At 41.1% G+C, this 21,890-nt stretch overlaps 1 protein-coding gene across 1 annotated transcript; it reads right to left on the reverse strand.

Annotated features, from left to right (window-relative positions):
* Positions 1-10,130: 10,130 nt before the first annotated feature.
* On the reverse strand, positions 10,131-13,273 carry LYZ (lysozyme). Its single transcript, XM_007528399.3, has 4 exons — positions 13,096-13,273; positions 12,066-12,230; positions 10,863-10,941; positions 10,131-10,542 (listed from the first exon to the last, which is right to left on the reverse strand). Exons 1-4 carry the CDS (start codon positions 13,229-13,231, stop codon positions 10,476-10,478), a joined length of 447 nt encoding a protein of 148 aa, XP_007528461.1. The 5' UTR covers positions 13,232-13,273; the 3' UTR covers positions 10,131-10,475.
* Between the last annotated feature and the right edge of the window lie 8,617 nt (positions 13,274-21,890).

Raw genomic sequence — 21,890 nt, forward strand, 5'->3', positions numbered from 1 at the left:
ACCCAGTGCAAAGATTAAATAAATCCACATCATTATGCACTTTCAGAATAGTGGAGATAAAGAAAAGATCCCATACACTTCCAGGTTGTAAAGACTCCACAGTCAGAATTAGTTTAGGTTGCTCAGTAGCAACACTGGAATCTGGAGAGCAACGGAATTCTTTAGATTTGGTTCTGCAGTTGATCCCATTGCAATAGACGACTTTCAAGATTCTGCAGGAAATTTAATTCCAATTTATATTCCATACCGAGTCAATTTGCAACAAAATGTGACTAGAATAAAGACAATTTCATATACAATAAATCTTGAGGAGAGGGGAAGTGCCCCTCATAGGTACTATCTCAGTAAGATCTTGGAGATGTGGTTTATAAAAATGAGGTCATAATTTTTTTTTAAAATGGAAGTTTAGGGGCTGGGGAGAGCATAATGGTTATGCAAAAAGCTTGTTGTTCCTAAGGCTACAAGTTCAATATCCAGTTTACAAGTTCCAGGTTCAATATCCACCAACACAATAGGACAGAGCAGAGCAGTGCTCATAAATAGATAAATAAATAAATATTAAAGGGGGCCAGGCGGTGGTTTACTCGGTTGAGTCCACATATTACCATACTCAAGGAACCACTAGACCACCCACTCCCCATCTGTGGCCATGGGGGATGGAATGGAGCTTCACTAGCAGTGAAGCAAGTACTGCTAGTATCTCTTTATTCTTCTTTGTCTCCCCAGATCCTCTCAATATATTTCTGTCCTATCAAATAAAGGAAATAAAGAAAAAGAAAGAAAAAAAAAAGGCCTTCAAGAGCAGTGGATTCATCACGTAGGCAGCTAGCCTTAGCAATAAAAAAATTATAAAGGGGGGGTCGGGCGGTAGCACAGCGGTTAAGCGCAGGTGGCGCAAAGCACAAGGACCGGCATAAGGGTCTCGGTTCAAGCCCCTGGCTCCCTGGCTCCTGGCTCGGTTCAAGCCCCTGGCAGGGGAGTCGCTTCACAAGCGGTGAAGCAGGTCTGCAGGTGTCTATCTTTCTCTCTCCCTGTCTCCCCCTCCTCTCTCCATTTCTCTCTGTCCTATCCAACAACGAAGGCATCAATAACAACAACAATAATGACTACAACAATAAAACAACAAGGGCAAAAATAAATAAATAAATAATTATAAAGGACATTAAGAAATACAGGGAATTATAATATGGACAGAAAATACAGCCTCAAGATGATGTTTAAGGCATGTATTAGGCAAAGATAGCAAGAGAGACATTTAGATTTGGTCAGAAGTCTTTGTGGAAAAAAAAAAAAGAAATCTTGAATTACTGCTTTAGAAAGCTAAAATTAGTGCTAGAGAGACAGCTTAATGGTTATGCAAAAAACGTGGAGCACCTGGTTGAGTGTACATGTTACAATGGTTGTGTCCCCAGTCCTGGGTGGGGAAGCTTCAGAAATGGTGAAGCAGTGCTGCAGGTGTCTCTCTGTCTCTCTCCTCTATCACCTCTTTCTCTCTAGATTTCTGACTGTTACTATTCAATAAATAAATAAAGGTAATACCAAAACAAAAATATAAATAAAGTAACTAAATAAAAGATTTTTATGCCTGAGGTCCTGAAATCCCAGGTTAAATCCCCAGCACCACCATAAACCAGAGCTAAGTAGTGCTCTGGCAAGATCATCATCATCATCTCTAGTTTCTTTCTCTCATGTGATCCTCTCTCTAAAATAATATCTTAAAAATGTCAATATTGTGTGGTCCGGGAGGTGGTGCAGTGGATAAGGCTTTGGACTCTCAAGCATGAGGTCCCGAGTTCAGTCCCCAGCAGCACATGTCCCAGAGTTATATCTGGTTCTTTCTCTCTCTCCTTTTTAAAAAATATTTATTTATTTATTTTATTTAAGAAAGAATTAATTAACAAAACCATAGGGTAGGAGGGATACAACTCCACACAATTCCCACCACCCAATCTCCATAACCCACCCCCTCCCCTGATAGCTTTCCCATTCTCTATCCCTCTGGGAGCATGGACCCAGGGTCATTGAGGGTTGCAGAAGGTAGAAGGTCTGGCTTCTGTAATTGCTTCCTCGCTGAACATGGGCGTTGACTGGTCGGTCCATACTCTCTCTTTCCCTAGTAGGGTGGGTCTCTGGGGAAGCTGAGCTCCAGGACACATTGGTGGGGTCTTCAATCCAGGGAAGCCTGGCCGGCATCCTGATGACACCTGGAACCTGGTGGCTGAAAAAGAGAGTTAACATACAAAGCCAAACAAATTGTTGAGCAATCATGGACCCAAAGCTTGGAATAGTGGAGAGGAAGTGTTAGGGAGGTACTCACTGCAAACTCTAGTGCACTTCTTCTTTCTTACTTTGGTGCCATACTCCAAACTCAGTCAATTTCTGCTTTGCGTTTCTACTTCTTTTTTTTTTTTATGTGCATAACATGCATATCATTGCTCATTAATAAGTAAATAAATCATTTTTTAAAAGTCAGTATTTATCACACCAAAGTAAAAGACTCTGGGGTGGGTGGGTGGGGAGAATACAGGTCCATGAAGGATGATAAATGACATAGTGGGGGTTGTATTGTTAAATGGGAAACTGGAGAATGTTATGCATGTGCAAACTATTGTATTTACTGTTGAATGTAAAACATTAATTCCCCAATAAAGAAATAAATTAATAAAAAAGTCAATATTAAGCTTAAAAAGTAGAGGTAGTCGCTCATGAAGGGAAGAGATAGGTAAATATGCCTTGTATCTGATTAACATTGAAAATTTGTAACCTTGTAATCCGGGAGGTGGTACAGTGGAGAAGGCACTGAACTCTCAAGCATTAGATTCTGAGTTTGATCTCTGTACCAGAGTACCAAATTTCCATACCAGCACATCACAGAGTAATGTCTGGTTCTTTCTCTCTCTCTCTGCCAGAAGCCATTTCTCTGCTTGATAAGCTTTGAAACAATGGGAGCCCTCGAGACAAGTTTTATTTCCCCCTGGGCAGGCATTTCCCCTCAGGTAAACCATTTATCAGAAATCAAGTGACACAACACATAGTTGTGGTAATAAACATGGTTTCGGCCATTGTTTGTTGCAAGGAACATTCCACTTTGAAGTTTGCTCCCCCTCCTCCTCCACCAGCATTCCCTCCCCCTTTCCCAAAGCCTTATAATGCCTGTGAACACAATAAAATTTTGCAGCTTGATCAGAAACCTGTCTTGCTTTCGTTCTTTCGTGTCTCTTGTCCCTGTCATTCCAGGTCTTTAGGTTCCTAGCCCCTGTTCACTGCCCCGCTGGCTGGGGCATCTCTCCTCTTATCTTTCTCATTAATAAGTAAATAAAATCTTTTAAAAAAAAGTAAGAAAGAGTGCAGAGTGCAAGGACCAGCATAAGGATCCTGATTCATGCCCCCAGATCCCCACCTGCAGGGGAGTCGCTTCATAAGCAGTGAAGCAGGGCTGTAGGTGTCTATCTTTCTCTCCCCCTCTCTGTCTTCCCCTCCTCTCTCCATCTCACTCTGTCATATCCAACAACAACGACGTCAATAACAACAACAATAATAACTACAATAAAACAGCAAGGGCAACAAAAGGGAATAAATATAAAAAAGAAAGAAAATTTGTAACCCTGTTAAAATTTAAAAAATGAGGGTAGAATAGAGAGCATAAAGGTTGCAAAGAGACTCTCATGCCTGAGGCTCTGAAGCCCAAGGTTCAATTCCGTGCACCACCATAAACCAGAGTTGATCAGTTCTCTGGTAAAAAAAAAAGGGGGGGGGGATCAGGTGGTGGCACACTGGGTTAAGGACACATAATACAAACCCTAAGGACATGCTTAAGGATCCAGGTTTGAGCTCTCAGCTCTCCACCTACAGGGGGCTGCCCCCTGATTATCATTTTAAATAATTTTCTTTAGTAAGTTCTAAGATTTTTAAAAAATATTTATTTTCCCTTTTGTTGCCCTTGTTGTTTTATTGTTGTAGCTATTACTGTTGTTATTGATGTCGTTGTAGTTGGATAGGACAGAGAGAAATGGAGAGAGGAGGGGAAGACAGAGAGGGGGAGAGAAAGATACCTGCAGACCTGCTTCGCAGCTTGTGAAGTAACTCCCCTGCAGGTGGGGAGCCGGGGCTCGAACCAGGATCCTTAGGCCAGTCCTTGCGCTTTGCACCACATGCACTTAACCCGCTGCTCTACTGCCTGACTCCCCAGTTTTTTTTTTTTTTTTTTTTAATGAAAGCACTGCTCAGCTCTGCCTTATGGTGCTGGGGATTGAATTTAGAATGTCAGTGCCTCAGGCACTAAAGTTTTTTGCAAAACCATTATGCTAGCTCCCTAACACCTAAGAAAATATTAATTTGTTTATTGCTAATTAAATATTTTAAGAAATTTAATAGTGGCTCCTAAGAAATTATATTTTCTTATCTTTTTATTTATTTGATAGAGACAGAGAGAAATCAAGAGAGTAGAGGCGTATAGAGAGGGAGAGAGAGGAAGCAGGGCGGTGCTGCAGCGGGTTAAGCGCACATGGTTCCAGTCTCCCCAACTGCAGGAAGTTCGTTTCACAGGCGGTGAAGCAGGTCTGTAGGTGTCTGTCTTTCTCTCCCTTCCTCTCTTGATTTCTCTCTGTCTTGTCCAACAAGAACGACAGCAATAACAACAACAATAATAACAACAACAAAGACGATAAACAACAAGGGCAACAAAAGGGAAAATAAATAAATAAAAATACTTTTAAAAGAAATTAAAAGAGTGAGAGGGAGAGAGACAGAAAGACAGCTGCAGTACTTCTTCACTGCTTGAAAAGCATCCTCCCTGAAGGTAGGAACCAGGGACTTGAACCCTAATCCTTGCACATTGTAGCACATGCACTCTGCCAGGTGTGACACTGCCCAGCCCCATGGAAAAATTTTATTTTTGCATTTTTATTGGTTACTTAATATTGATTCATAAAATGAAAAGATGTGGTCCAGGAGGTGGCACAGCGAATAAAGTATTGGGCTCTCAAGCATGAGGTCCCAAGCTCAATCCCTGCCAGGACATGTATCAGAATGATGTCTGGTTCTTTCTCTCTCCTCCAATCTTTCTCATGAATAATAAAATAAATTTAAAAAATAAAATAAAATTATAAAATAACAGGGTAAGGGGTATAATTACATATTATTCCCACTACCAGATTTCTGTGTCCCTATTCCCTCCATTGGAAATTGTAGTGGTTTTCCCAAGGTCACAGATATGGGCTGACTATTATTTCTATTAAAAAAAAATACATTATGTCGGGAGTCAGGCTGTAGCAGGTTAAGTGCAGGTGGTGCAAAGCACAAGGACCAGCATAAGGATCCTGGTTCGAGCCCTGACTCCCCACCTGCAGGGGAGTCGCTTCACAAGTGGTGAAGCAGGTCTGCAGGTGTTTATCTTTCCCTCCCCCTCTCTGTCTTCCCCCACCTCTCTCCATTTCTCTCTGTCATTATCCAACAATGACGAAAATAATAATAACTACAACAATAAAATAACAAGGGCAACAAAAGGGAATAAATATATATGTATATTTTTAAAAGTCATTTAACAAAGGCTTTAAAAATAAAACCATATGTCTATATCCCATTCCCCCTCCCCACTATGATCCTGCCTTCTCCTCCTGTCTAAGTCACACCTACACCTATTACTATTTTCAAGTGTCCGACCTTTTTCCCTCTTCTGGCTCATGATCCTGATGGACTTGGAGTTCAGAGCCCTCTAGTCATCTTCCCCTAACATTTCTCCCTCTCTCGGAGTATGGACCAAAATTCTTTTGGAGGGTATAGGGAAGGTGGGAGTACTGGCTTCTGTAATTGCTTCTTCACTGGACATGGGCACTGGCAAGTCAATCCATACCCCCAGCCTGTTTTTTTAGTTTTTTTTTTTAGTATCTTTATTTATTGGATAGAGATAGCCAGAAATTGAGAGGGTTGAAGGAAATGCAGAGGAGAGAGAAAGAGAGACATCTGCAGCACTATTTCAGCACTTGTAAAGCTTTCCCCCTGCAGGTTGAGACGGGGGGGTGGGGTGGGGTGGGGTTGAACCCAAGTCTTTGCACATTATAATATGTGCTCTCAACCAGGTGCACCACCACCTGCCCTGTACCCCTTTTCTCCAGCCTGTTTCTGTCTCTCCCTAGTTGGGTAGGACTCTGGAGAGGAGAGGTACGGTTCTGAGACACATTGGTGAGCTCTTCTTCCTAGGGGAGTCAGGATGGAATCATTGTAGCATCTGCAACTTGGTAGCTGAAAGGAAGTTAAGATACAAAACAGAACAAAATGTTTAATAACCAGGAACCATATGAGAGATGGTTAGGTCTTCTCTTCAAAGGAACACAAATAGAACAACTGTTTTAAAATTTTTTTAAAGAATTTATTTATTTATTTATTTATTTATTTATTTATTTATTTATTTATTCAAACCAGAATGTAGAAATAGAGCAGATGAAAAGAGTGATCTTAGGGTGGAAAGAAGCTAGGAAGTTCCTAGGGGCCCATTCAAGAATATATATATTGCCTCCAGGGTTTTTGCTAAGGCATTGGATCGACCTTCTCGTGGTGCATCCCGTGAGTACCCATTCATTGGGGAAACTGACGATCCTTCCTAGCCGACTGAATCCACATGGATCCCAGTCACTTTCAAAGCCAGCAACAAGCAGCTCCTGACAGCTTTCAACCTGACGCTGTTGACTGGCTACGGAAGAAGGGCAAACGCTAGAAGAAGAAGAAGTGCCTACACTATGAATCCACTGCTCTTGAAGGCCATTTTTTGCCCTGTTGTTTATCATTGTTGTTGTTATTATTGCTGTCATTGTTGTTGGATAGGACAGAGAAAAATTGAGAGAGGAGGGGAGACAGAGAGGGAGAGAGAAAGATAGACACCTGCAGAACTGCTTCACCGCTTGTGAAGCAAATCCCCTGCAGGTGGGGGGGGGGCTGGTACTTGGATCCTTACACTAGTCCTTGGGCTTCACCCCACATGCGCTTAACCCGCTGCACTGCCAGCTGGCCCCCTTTCTCTTAATCTCTTTCTTTATTTTTAAATTATATTTATTTATTGGATAGAGACAGCCAGAAATTGAAAGGAGAGGGAAGATAGAGAGGGAGAGAGACAACTGCAGCACTGCTTCGCCACTTGTGAAGTCTTTCTTCCTCCTGCAGGTAGGGTCTGGGGGCTTGAACCTGGGTCTTTGCACATTTTAACATGTGTGCTCAACCAGATGCACCACCACTCCATTCCTTCCTTTCTTTCATTCTTTTTTTTTTATTATCTTTATTTATTTATTAGATACAGACAGACAGGAATCAAGAAGGAAGATGGTGTAGAGAGGGAGAGAGACAGCGAGATACCTGAAACACTCAGAAAAGATTTTCCCCTGCAGGTGGGGGCCTGGAGCTCCAACCAGGGTCCTTGAGCATAGTAATATGTGCACTCAACCAGATGTGCCACCAACTAGCCCCAAGGGGAAAAATGTGTATATATATTAAATATCTTTTGATATTTTATTTTTAAAATTGATATATATATATGTATATATACATATAGATAGATATAGATATGTTTTACCAGAGCACTGCTCAACTCTGGCCTATGGTGGTGCAGGGGATTGAGCCTGGGACTTTGGAGCCTCAGGCATGAGAGTCTCTTTTCATAACCATTATGCTATATACACCCACCCTTAATATTTTATTTACTTATTAATGAGAGGGATAGGAGAGAGAGCAAACCAGATGTCACTCTGGTACGTGTACTACTGGGGATCAAACTCAGGACCTAATGCTTGAGAGTCCAACATTTTATCCTCTGTGCCACCTCCCGAACCATCAGAAAATATTTTATAAAGTAAGTCTCCTGTGATCCTAGGAGATAGCACAACGAATAAAGCCTTAGACTATCAAGCATGAGGTCCTGAGTTTTATCCCTGACATTGCATAACCAAATATGAAATCTTTCTCATAAATAAATAATACAGGGCAGAGGAGATAGCAAAGAGACTCTCAGGTCTGAGGCTTCAAAGTCCCAGGTTCAATCCCTGCACCACATATGCCAAGGTTGAGCAGTGCTTGGGTAAAAATAAAAATAAAATAACTATAATAACAGTAGTAGAAACTGCTCCACTCTCTGAAGGGAGGCTGGGTCAACATACTCTGCTACTTCCAGGTAGACTGGACCTGAAATGAGTGCAGGTTAGAATGTTCCTAACTATACTCAGAACACACACACACACACACACACACACACACACACACACACACACTTAAAACATTTTTAAAAAATTTTTATATTTATTTATTTATTTATTTATTCCCTTTTGTTGCCCTTGTTGTTTTATTGTAGTTATTATTGTTGTTGTTGATGTCATCGTTGTTGGATAGGACAGAGAGAAATGGAGAGAGGAGGGGAAGACTGAGAGGGAGAGAGAAAGACAGACAACTGCAGACCTGCTTCACCGCCTGTGAAGCGACTCCCCTGCAGGTGGGAAGCCAGGGGATCATACACACTTTTTTTTTTTTAATTATTTCCTTTTGTTGCCCTTGTTGCTATATTGTTGTAGTTATTATTGTTGTTCTTGATGTTGTCGTTGTTGGATAGGACAGAGAGAAATGGAGAGAGGAGGGAAAGACAGAGAGGGGGAGAGAAAGACAGACACCTGCAGACCTGCTTCACTGCCTGTGAAGCGACTCCCCTGTAGGTGGGGAGTGGAGGGCTCGAACCGGGATCCTTACGCCGGTCCTTGCACTTTGAGCCACCTGCGCTTAACCCACTGCGCTACCGCCCGACTCCCCATACACACTTTTTAACAGTGTGGTTCAGCTCTGGTTTATGGTAGTAAGGGGTGTTGAATCTGGGACCTGGGAGCCTCAGGCATGAGAGTTTGTTTGCTGGTGCAATTTGAGCAGCAACGGGGTCATCCAGAAAAGAGAGAAGGAATGCTTGGGGTGCATGAAATACTCTGAGTCATGAGACAGAAGTGATAGCATGTGGGGACCCTGTCATCAGCAGAGAGGCTCCTCATCCAGGTAAGGTGTTTGTTGGGGTGGGAGGTGGACAGGGAAGGTGTGACCACTGTAATGGTGGCAGGAGGGAGAATTTCACAGGAGGTTGTAGCCTTTCAATACAAAGTGAAGCCAGGTTATCTACTAAAAGCAGAGACGTCTGGATGGTGAGTGGCTGGATGTCTATGCTGAAGAAAAATATGGAAGTAAAATACTAGTTATTTTAGATAGTGGAGACACGAATTCAAAAGGATTGCTCAGGAATGACAAAGGGCAGTGACCACTTGAGGGCCCATCTGAGGTCTGTGGCAATGAATTTCAAGTATGCTCGTTTGAAGCCAGGCCCCTGTGCATGACAATGTGTGTGCTCAACCAGCTGAGCCATCACCAAAGCCCTTCGTGTAATTATTATGATTATAATTTTGCTACCAGGGTTATTGCTGGGGCTTTCTTTCTGCACAACCCCACTGCTTGAGATGGACATACAATTTCTACCTTTGACTTCCTATAAGATCTTAACATCCTTACTGCTTGAGGGACTGTTGTGTGACTGAATGGTTTCTAAGACGACACCTGAGATCTTTTCTAGGAAAATATGTAAGTCATAGCAAATGCTTTGTGAAAACAAAATTCTTTATATAAGCTGTCACCAGCTTTTGTCATTCGCTATCTTGTTTCTTTTTAAAATTCACATTGCCTAACAAAGAAATTTTTTTAACCTTTTTTTTGGGGGGATGACTTTACAGATGAAGACATTAGTCGTCTATATACTGCTGAGGTCTTGCCTACGATCACTTTGCTTTAAGATAGTCTTGTGTCACATTTTTTTTAATGTCTTGATTTTTAATTTTTTAAAATATTTATTTATTTTCCCTTTTGTTGCCCTTGTTGTTTTATTGTTGTAGTTACTATTGTTCTTGATTTTTTTTTTTTTTTACCAGAGTACTGCTCAGCTCTGGCTTATGGTAGTGCAAGGAATTGAACCTGGGACTTTGGAGCCTCAGGCATGAGAATCTCTATACAACCTTTATGCTTTCTACCCCAACCCTGTCACATCTTTATCTAGTATTGAAAAGTACTTATACCATTCAAAATTAAGTCTAGATTATTATTTTGTCAAGAAATGAATGCACTGGAGATAGATATTTTTAATTTTTTATTAGTGATTTACATAATTATAGGGGCACAATTCCACACCTCTCCCACCACCAGAGATCTGTGTCCCCATTCCCTCCACTGAAAGAGATAGATTTGACAGCCACAATTTTTGAGAAAACTTCATGACCAATAGTTGTATCAGCAAACTTTAAATTGTAGGCATAATAGCAAATGATAAACACATTGGTAAACATTAAGTTTCTAAGAAGAAAAAACACACATTTTGCTCCTGCTTCTGTAAATATGCGATATGCTTGAAAAATCCAGTTACTACTCGCTTAATCTGAAAAAGAGATGGAATGAGCTGAAGAAGGGAAATTCTGCTATTATACACCACAGCCCTGAATATACGGAGTGAGATTTTGGTTTTTGCAGTGTTTTTTCCATGCCACCCTGCAGAGAAAGAAGGAAGATTCTGAATCAGGTTCAGTAGATCATTTTTAGGTAAAACATTGCTTAATGTAAGTCTGAAAATCAATAGCACATGTTGGTCTCTGTAAATATTCTTTTGGTTCTCTTACAATTGGGTAAAACAGCTTCCCTTTTATAACATAACAAAGTAGGGGCCAGGGAGATAGCATAATGGTTATGTAAATGACTTTTATTCCTATGGTTATATGGTTCCTGGTTCAGTCCCCAGCACCATTACAAGTCAGAGCTGAGGAGTGCTTTGGTTAAAACACAAATAGATCAATAATAAGACTAAGACATACCATGCTTGAATGCCTTGTGGGTCACGGACAACTCTCTTTGCACACTGTACAGCTTGACTAATGTCATCTTGCAGCAAAACTGTAAAAGAGACAAGGAATGAAAACACCTTCCAAAGAAATTTCATTTTAAATTTCAGTTTAGTCAGCTTTACTTTCTTTGGCTAAGGAAAGAAACGGGGCAGAGTGCCAGCTTCCTAAATGTGAGATCTTGTTTTCAACCTCCAGCACCACATTAAAAAGCCCAAACAAACAAAAAACAAAAACTATTTTCTGGGAGTCCGTGTGAATGCTAGTTTCTTTCTCTTCATTCCATCGCATTAGGCTTGAAATCAAGTATATTGCTTTATTATTATTTATTTATTTAAAATTATTTTTTGGTCATCACTGGGTCTTCACCATGCCAGGCTGACTTTCAAATGCAGACACAGAGACAGTGTGGCCTGGAAAGTGGCATAGAGGATAAGGCTTTAGACTGTCAAGCACGAGGTCCCAGATTCAGTCTCCTGAATCACAGTTAAGTGGGATTAATGGCACTGTTCTTGATAAAACACTCACCAGTCCATTTACCATAATTAACAGGTCATTCCAGAAATCTTTGTGTATTTCCAAACAGCAACCTTTTTATTATATTTGCTCTTGGATTTCTTAGGGAATTACGAATATGGAAAGAAACAGTTTGATTTTTTTTAAGTTTTATTTTATTTTATTTATTTATTTTCTCTTTTGTTGCCCTTGTTTTGTTTTGTTGTTGTTGTAGTTATTGTTGTTACTGATGTCATCATTGTTGGATAGGACAGAGAGAAATGGAGAGAGGAGGGGAGACAGAGAGGGGGAGAGAAAGATAGACACCTGCAGCCCTGCTTCACTGCCTGTGAAGCAACTCCCCTGCAGGTGGGGATCCCGGGTTCGAACAGGGATTCTTACGCTGGTCCTTGAGCTTTGCACTATGTGCGCTTAACCTGCTGCGCTAACGCCCGACTCCCAAGTTCGATTTTTTTTTTATTGAATCTTTATTACTTATTTATTTTACCAGAGCACTGCTCAACTCTGGTTATGGTGGTGCTAGGAATTGAACCTGGGACCTCAGGGCCTCAAGCATGAAAGCCATTTTATAACTGTTACGCAATTTTTCCAACCCAAATCTTTATTCTTCTAAGTATAGCCAGATGGGTCCTGTGTCACCACTCTGATTTCCTGTCTTACCACTGCAGGGTATGCCACAGGCATTGACTGCTCTTGGGGTTTTGCCATCATTGCACCAATAACGACTGTTGATCTGAAATATTCCATAATCAGTGCTTCGGCTTCCAGGATTGTAGTTCAACGCTCGTGTGTTGTAATCACTTTCCCATTTGGCCAAACACACCCCTGAAAAAACCCATATGTTTAGTAACACTCAGCAACACCACCTGAGTTGTTTTACACATCATAATCAATTCTATTTACCTAGTTATATTTCTAAGTACTTTTAATTATAAAGAGGTTTTTTTTGTAAGATACTAGTACTTTTGTGTTAAATGATTCTTGAGATTGCTTTGTCTAGCAAATCACTTTGTAATATTAAGGAAACAAGACAAGGTCCTTTAAAAAGATAGCATGCAAAAAAAAAAATAGCACATTTTTGAGAGTATTAGAATAGCTATTTCTATCATTGTTACCACCTTTCCTTATTTCCATCCCTCAGGCATGATTCAGCCTCATAGTATGCTAATGTAAAATTTATCAGAAAAAATAAATATTTTTCTGAGAGAAATTTTCTTTGTAGTAACTAGAAATGAATTTGGATATCAAACTAGAATCTGGGGAAACAAAATATAGAATAGGAAGGATGATTTCTTGATATCCCACCCAGACATACATACACTGACCAATACATTAAGATTTATCTCCTATGAGTTATACAGTCATTCACAGCCATTTAAAAATATTGAGGAGAGTGGCCTGGGAGGTGGTACAGTAAATAAGGCATTAGACTCTCAAGCATGACGTCCTGAGTTCAATCCCTGGCAGCGCATAAGTGATGTCTGGTTCTTTCTCCCCTCTCCTGTATTTCTTACCCTTATGCCTTCGTCTATATGATCCTATGGTTCATGGTTTTAACTTCTATAAACATACCAGCTCTCAAAGATAAATTAAAAGTTAATTCACCGGAAGTCCCTTTCTAATCATTCGTCCTTGATTAGCATCTGTTCCACACCTGACTAATAAGAGGTATAAAGTAGAATGAACTTACAGTTTGCCAGGCTAACTCCCCTGTAGCCATCCATTCCAGCTTTTTTCAGATATCTGGCCAACTCACACCTGTCCCAGACCTTGCCTTGGGCAGTGATGGAGAGGAGGAGAAGCCCCAGAACAAGGAGGACCTTCATGTTGACTGCAAAGGCAGACCTCTTGGCTGACAAGGGTGAGCTGGCCCCAGTATTTAACATCATTTTACAAGGAAGTAAAACTACGTTCTTCCTACCGGTTTGGGGACTCCACCCTTAGAGATATTTGGAAAATAGGAGTGATCTGTTGGTCCAATGACTTATGTTTACACTGGAGCACTGCTCAGCTCTGGCTTCCTGATGCTGGGAAATGAACCTGGGATCCCAAAGTTTCAGGCATGAAAATAATTTGCATAACCATATTTCCCAATGACTTTTTAAAATTTACTCATTTTATCTATTTATGACTAATTGTAAGAGTACAATGTAATCTTGTAACTGCCAAGGTTCTGTATCCCTACCTCTCACCTCCCTCAGATAACAGATATTCACCACAGTTCTTACAAAGTCTTAGCAACATATTTTTTAATGTTTTTTTTTAATTTATTTCATTTTAATGAGAGAGAGAGAGAGAGAGATACAGAGAAAAAGACCAGAGCACTGCTAAGCTCTGGTTTCTGGTGGTGCTGAGAATCTAATCTGGGGCCTTGGTGACTCAGTCATGAAGTTTTTTGCATAACCATCATGCTCTCTCCCTTACCCCCAAGGATCTTCTTTAATGTTTTTCTTTTAATTAATTAATTAATTAATTTTTTACCAGAGCACTGCTCAGCTCTGGCTTATGGTAGTGCAGGGGACTGAACCTGGGGCTTTAGAGCCTCAGGCATGAGAGTCTCTTTGAATAACCATAATGCTATCTACCTCTGCCCTAATGTTTTTCTTTTAATGTTCAAAACAAGTTATTCTGATATATTGAAAATTAAGCTATAGGAAAAAAATCAAGCTATAGGAAAGAGATGTAATCTGGGACCAGGCGCACCTGGGTAAGTACACACATTGCAGTGCACAAGGTTACAGGTTCAAGCCCTGATCCCCACCTGCAGGGAGGAAGCTTTATGAGTAGTGAAGCAGGGCTGCAGATGTCTCTCTGTCTCTTTCCCTCTCTGTTCCTCCCCTCTCAATTTCTCTCTATATGTATCCATTAATAAATAAATAAAAACACTGAAAATGTTTAAAAAGTGATGCAATGTTATTGCTTAAACATTTGACTTAGGAAGAGTTGAGAAATAACACTATTTTCAAAACACTTTATCCTAGTTTCTAATGAATTTGAACAACTGTAAAAAAAAAAAAAATAGGAGTTCAGCGGTAGCACAGCAGGTTAAGTGCATGTGGCACGAAGCTCAAGGACTGGCATAAGGATCCTGGTTTGAGCCCCCGGCTCCCCACCTGCAGGGCAGTCGCTTCACAGGCTGTGAAGCAGATTGGCAGGTATCTTTCTCTCCCCCTTTCTGTCTTCCCCTCCTCTCTCCATTTGTTTTTTAATTTATTTATTTCAAAAAGGAGACATTAACAAAACCATAGGATAAGAGGGGAACAACTCTACACAATTCTCACCACTAGATCTCCATACCACCTTCCCTCACCAGATAGCTTTCCTATTCTTTATCCCTCTGGGAGTATGGACCCAGAGTCATTGTGGGATGCAGAAGGTGGAGGGTCTGGCTTCTGTAACTGCTTCCCCAATGAACATGGGCCTTGACTAGTCGATCCATACTCCCAGCCTGCCTCTCTCCATTTCTATCTGTCCTATCCAACGACAATGATGACTTCAATAACAACAACAATAATAACTGCACAACAATAAAAAATAACAAGGTCAACAAAAGAGAAAATAAGTGGATAAAGCATTGGATTCTCAAGCATGAGTTCAATTCCTGGCAGCACATGTACAAGAGTGATGTCTGATTCTTCTCTCTCTGCTGTCCTACCTTTCTCATAAATAAATACATAAAAATCTTTAAAAATATTTTACACAACTGAAAATTAACTCTTATCTTTTTTTAAAAAGATTTTATTTATTTATTCCCTTTTGTTGCCCTTGTTGTTTTATTGTTGTAGTTATTATTGTTGTTGTCGTTGTTGGATAGGACAGAGAGAAATGGAGGGAGGAGGGGAGACAGAGGGGGGAGAGAAAGACAGACACCTGCAGACCTGCTTCACCGCCTGTGAAGAGACTCCCCTGCAGGTGGGGAGCCGGGAGCTGGAATCGGGATCCTTACACCGGTCCTGTGCTTTGCGCCACGTGCGCTTAACCCGCTGGGCTACCGCCCGACTCCCAACTCTTATCTTTAACTCCTAATTTTAGTGAATTGTTTTGTGTGCACACACCGTTATTTTCACCTTTTCAACTATAATTACTTTATATATACTTTGCCTACTTTTTTTTTTTTTTTTTTTTTTACCAGAACACTGCTCAACTCTGGCTGCTGATGATACAGGGGGTTGAACCTGGGACTTTGGAGGCTCAGGCATGAGATTCTCTTTGCATAACCATTATGCTATCTACCCCTGCCCTGCCTATTTGTTTTAATAGGTACACGGTACAAAACCAAGTTGTGTTGCTCAGGGCCCTATTAACTTTTTTGTTACAATTATTCATTTATATTTAGAAATCAATATTTTTCTTTTTTTAAATATTTATTTATTCCCTTTTGTTGCCCTTGTTTCATTGTTGTAGTTATCGTTGTTGTTACTGATGTTGTTGTTGTTGTTGGATGGGACAGAGAAAAATGGAGAGAGGAGGGGAAGACAGAGAGGGGGAGAGAAAGATAGACACCTGAAGTCCTACTTCACCGCTTGTGAAGTGACCCCCCTGCAGGAGGGGAGCCGGAGGCTCGAACCGGGATCCTTACGTCAGACCTTGTGCTTTGTGCCACCTGCGCTTAACCCGCTGCGCTACCGCCTGACTCCCCAATATTTTTCTTTTACACATAGTAACAAATGAGAAAAGTTCTGAACTCATTCTTCACAATGCCATCCCTCATAGTTCCTTTTTTTTTTTAGACTTCATTTATTAATTAATGAGAAAGATAGGAAGAGAGAGAGAGAAAGAAACAGACAACACGAGATCTGTTTCTCTCCTCTCCTCTCCTCTCCTCTCCTCTCCTCTCCTCTCCTCTCCTCTCCTCTCCTCTCCTCTCCTCTCCTCTCCTCTCCCGGATCATCTAGAAATACCAAAGAAGACCACCTGGGACCGCAACAAGACAGGACTAGAACGACTACAGGAACCCACCAAATCACCAGTGAGTGCAAACACATGTGGCTGGTGACAGAGAGGAGCCTAGGGAGAGACTAAGTGGCTGGTAACAGTCTGGAGGTTTATCAGTTGAGACACCACCTCCAGTCTGTTCCACCAACAAGGGGACAGCTGAAGGGAGGAGAGGACTCCCCAGAGACTCTCCAAGTACAACTCTTAGTCTCCATTGCTACTGCCCTCAGAATCTAGAGCAGCGGCAGGGAGGGACACCGGGGGACAGAGATCTAACCAGGAAACTCAGGAGAAGACCTATACCTTGGTGGGATAGCTGCTGGGGCTGTGAAAGAAACAGACATCACTGTGGTAAATGTGCTGCCAGGGATTGAACTCAGGACCTCATGCTTAAGAGTCCAGTGCTTTATCCATTGCACCACCTCCCGGACTACAAATTCCTTTTTTTTTTAATTATCATTAAATTTTTTTCCTAATTTTTATTAGCCAGGACAGAGAAAAATTGAGAGAGACTGGGGAGATAGAGAGAAAGATAGAGGGAGAGAAAGACACTTGCAGACCTGCTTCACCACTTCTAAAGCAGACCTCCTGTGGGTGGGAAGCAGAGCTTAAACCCAAGTCCTTATGCTTAGTAATATATGCACTTAATATATGTGCTATCACCTGGCCCTGATAGTTCCTTATTAAAGCATAGGAATTATTATGGAAGGAATTTATTTATTTATCTATTTTTTTTAATTTTATCAAAGCACCACTCAGCACCAGCTTATAGTTGTGCTGGGGATTGAATCTGGGACTTTTGATACCTCAGGACTTTTTGTATAACTGGTATCTCCTTAGCCTAAGTAAGAAAGTTTATACACACAGAGAAGAGTAACAGAATATGCCTATTCACCCCCAGTTCACTATTCTTCTTGTTCAGTAGTGGCTTACTTTTTTAAAAAAATATCAGTTATTTTGGATATAGAGAGAAACTGAGAGGGAAGAGAGAAAGAGAGAGAGAGCGAGAGATACAGGACTCTTTCACCTCTTGTGAAACTTCTCTCTGGCAGGTGAGTACTGGGGCCTTGAACCAGAACCTTTGCATGCTAACACATACACTCAAGCAGGTTCACCACTTTCTGGTACTATGACTTAATTTTTTCAAGTATGCTGAAGTAGGTCAGGCTTTGTTTTGCTCTTTTACTTTCTGAGGACATTCACATTCCTGAGACCTGCAAATAGACTGAAAGGAGAGCTCTCTGCTCATCTCTCTTCTTTACCTGTCATTTTCATCTTCTCTGACTATACCTGTCATTTCCCCTTTATTTCTCTCTGGCCTCTCTATTTCTCTCCAATCAATGTGTTTCATGCATGTAGTCTAGTTCATCTATGAAATCTTATTCTTATGAAGACCAAGAACTTGGGTACACTTTTGGTACATTGACTGGGAAGCTGGGAAACTAGGTATGAAGAGTCACTTGAACCAGTATGGACTATAATAAGGAGGTGTCCTTGCTCTATTCATTCAAATCTGTGTCCTACAGCTCACCAGTCATTACTGCTCATACTGGGGGAATTCAGGGAGGTTCACTGTCGTGTGTGTGTGTGTGTGTGTGTGTGTGTGTGTGTGTGTGTGTGTGTGTGTGTGTATTCTTTTTAATAAGAGGTATTTAGGGACTGGCTGCGGCTGGGCTATGGAACACCTGGTTGAATGCACATGTTACCATGCACAAGGATGTGGGTTCAAGCCCCCAGTCCTCATCTGCATGGGGGAAGCTTCACAAGTGATGAAGCAGTGCTGAATGTGTCTTTGTTTCTCTTTCCCTCTTTATCTCCCCATTGTCCTTCCAATCTCTCTCTGTCCTGTCAATTAATGAATAAATAAGTAATTAAAAGACTTATTAATTGGGTATGAGAGATAGCATAATGGTTATGCAAAAGTACTTTCATGCCTGACACTCCAAAGTCCTAGGTTAGATCCCCTGCACCACTGTAAGCCAGAGATTAGCAGTGTTCTGGTCTCTTTCTCTGTGTATTTTTTCTGTATCTCTTTCTCTCATGCATTAAAATAAAATAAAATAAATACACTTTAAAAGATGTATTGATTTATTTCCTTATTATATTTATTTATTTATTGGATAGACACAGCCAGAAATTGAGAAGGAATGGAGTGATAGGGAGAGAGAAGAGGTCAGGTGGTGGCACACCTGGTTGAGTGCATATTACAATGTGTAAGGATCAAGGTTCAAGCCCCTGGTCCCCACCTGCAGGGGGAAAGCTTTGAGAGTGGTGAAGCAGTGGTGCAGGTGTCTCTGTCTCTCTCCCTCTCTATCACCCCTCCCTTCCCTCTGAATTTTTGGCTGTCTCTAATAAATAGATTATTAGAGAGAGATACAGAGAGACCTGCAACACTACTTCACCACTTGCAAAGTTTTTTGTTTTTTTTTTGCAGGTGGGGACCAGGGGCTTGAACCTGGGTCCTTGCCCATTGTAACATGTGCTCTCAACCAGATTCACCACCACCCAGCCCCTTGTATTAATTTATTAAGGAGAGAGAACCTGAGCATCTCTCTGATATATGTGATGTCAGGGATCAAACTCGGGAACTCGTGCTTGAGAGTTCAGTGTCTTCTCGTGCCATCACCTCTTGACCCACTTATTCTCTACTATATCCTCAAATCCATACAACTTCCTGTCTAGAGATGGAGATATTTCCTTTCCTCTTCATACTCTAGAGGCCTCTTGTCTCTGACCAGTACACATTCACTGTACATAACCTTCTCTTCACTTTTGAGTCAGGACTCCTTCAGATCTGGACTGGAGAAATTGGGGTTAATTCTGCAACACCTAGATTCAATTGACTCAAGGTGATACCTGCTAGTTCTTTTCAGAAGGGAGGCAGAGAACATTTCTCAAAAGAAATCAGAATCTACAAAACACTTTCTTCCTTCCTCCCCTTCTATCTTTTTCATCCTTTCCTCTGGAGACTTTTACAGGGATCTCCATTCCTCCTTCTGCTTGTCAGCCTTCCTTCTTCTGCTGTTTGGAGTTGCTTAATAATTTGGTAATTCGGTCACTGTTTTTGCAAGAGACTGACTTAGTTTTGCCAATGTATTATTATTTTTTTCTCCTGGAACCTGCCCAGTGGCACACTCATCACTTGGACGATCTTGGGTTTTCCCCCAAGAGACAGGCTATCCTTAATGTAGTGACCTTGTCATTGTTTCTCCATCTCCCAGCACAAAGATGGAACCACTCCTTCTCCTGTTTTTGTCCTTGTGGCCACTTCCGCATCCTGCCTGGAGTGGGACTGGAGCAGATGCAGTAAACTGGCTTTCCAGAGAGAAGTAGCTCTGGCTGGTTGCCAGCCTGGGATCAGCTAATATCTATGACAAGTGGTGTTACCCAATGTCCTTCAGTATCCTGATCACTTTTAGATATTTGGTGTCTTCTTGACTGGGGTACTGATTCCTACTCAGGCCATGCTTTTGTCCTCGGACTTCCTTCCAGTCGAGTCTGTCTCCAGTGGAAGCCTGGCTTTGTTACCTTTTTTTGTTTTTAAAGAATTTATTTATTTATTCATGAGAAAGATAGGAAGAGAGAAAGAACCAGACATCTCTATGGTACATGTGCTGCCAGGGATTGAACTCAGGACTTCATAGTTGAGAATTCAATGCTTCATCCATTTCGCCACCTCCCGGGCTACCTTTTTTTTTTTCAATCTTTATTTATTGGGTAAAGACAGCCAGAAATTGAGAGAGTAGGGGGTCTTAGAGAGGGAGAAAGAATGAGACACCTGCAGCACTGCTTCACCCCTCATAAACTTTTTCCCCTGCAGATAGGGACTTGGGGCCTTGTCCATTATGACATGTGTGATCAACCAGGTGCACCACCACCCGGCCCAGTCTGGATTTAAAAATTTTAAAAAAAGGGAGTCGGGCGGTAGTGCAGCAGTCAGGTTAAGCGTATTTGGCACCAAGTGCAAGGACCGGCATAAGGATCCCAGTTCCAGCTCCCGGCTCCCCACCTGCAGAGGAGTCGCTTCACACTCAGTGAAGCAGGTCTGCAGGTGTCTATCTTTCTCTCCCCCTCTCTGTCTTCCCCTCCTCTCTCCATTTCTCTCTGTCCTAGCCAACAATGACGACATCAACAATAAAACAACAAGGGAACAAAAGGAAATAAATAAATAAATAAATAAATATATAATTAAAATCTTTTCTCATACATATATTTTCCAGGAAACTAAAAACCCAGTTTTGGTTAAAATACTGTGGATTTGTTCACCAAAAGATTATAGAATACTTTGTTAGCATTACTCATCCCACACATAATCCTCTCTCAGTTATCCCATCTAATAGTCTGTGTTATCATCTGGTTTCCAATCTCTAGTCTCATTTCCAAGACAGCAGTGTGGCAGCCCACCTCCAGAAAGGCTATTTACTACATGACCTCCAGAATGCTGGCAAAAGAAGGGGAGATCCAGCTAAAAATCTAGAACCTATCTAGTTCTAGAATCTTCCTCATTGGCCCCTTCAAAAGATTATCAAATAGCTGAGTTAATTTATTGATTATTCTTATTAAAAAATTTTACTAGTAATTTAATATTGATTTACAAAATTACAAGATAACAGGGGTATAACTTTGCACTGCTCCTACAACCAGAGTTCCCTCCATTGGAAGCTACAGCAGTTCTCCTAAAGTCATAGATATGGGTTAACTATTTCACTTACTTATTAGATTTATACTAGGATTACAAAATTTTTTAGCTCAACCAATTTAAACAAGCCAAAAGAAAAAGACACAAAATTAAGGACTTTTATATAGTTATTTAATTATAATTATATTTATTTATTCCCTTTAGTTGCCCTTGTTTTATTGTTGATGTTGCTTTTGTTGGATAGGACAGAGAGAAATGGAGAGAGGAAGGGAAAACAGAAGGAGGGAGAGAAAGATAGACACCTGCAGACCTGCTTCACTGCCTGTAAAGCTAATCCCCTGCAGATGGGGGACCTGGGGGCTCGAACCGGGGTCCTTATGCCAGTCCTTCAGCTTTGCGCCACGTGCACTTAACCCACTGCGCTACCACCCGACTCCCACTTAATTATAATTATATACATATACTCAATCTGGAAAAGAAACTCCATCTTTGTGAGGGGTAGGACAGGAAACAAAACAGAGAAGACATCTCAAACAGACTATTACCCTGGTCTGAGTGAGCTGAAGCTCATACTTGCTGGCCCAGTGCTCTGCCACTCTAATTTACTTTTCTGACTGTCAGTGCTGTCTGGTCCTCACACTTGCAGGTCCTATGTGCTGTCACACATTTTCTTTTGAAAATAAAGGAAGGAAATGTTTCTTCCAAATTCATACTTGCTCTTTCCCAGGAGATACAAATTTAATAAAGAAGAGGACATCAGCACACCACTACTAAGCATCCTCCCTTCCACTACTGTGATTTATTTTATAAGTAGGTCCCCTTTTAGGGAGCAGTCTAAAGTACTGCGGAAAAAATCTTTTTTAAAAAAGATTTGTTTTTTTTTTAAAAAAATCTATCCTTAGGGATTAAGA

Source organism: Erinaceus europaeus, chromosome 7 (genome assembly GCF_950295315.1).
Source record: "Erinaceus europaeus chromosome 7, mEriEur2.1, whole genome shotgun sequence".
Lineage (NCBI taxonomy): Eukaryota > Metazoa > Chordata > Mammalia > Eulipotyphla > Erinaceidae > Erinaceus > Erinaceus europaeus.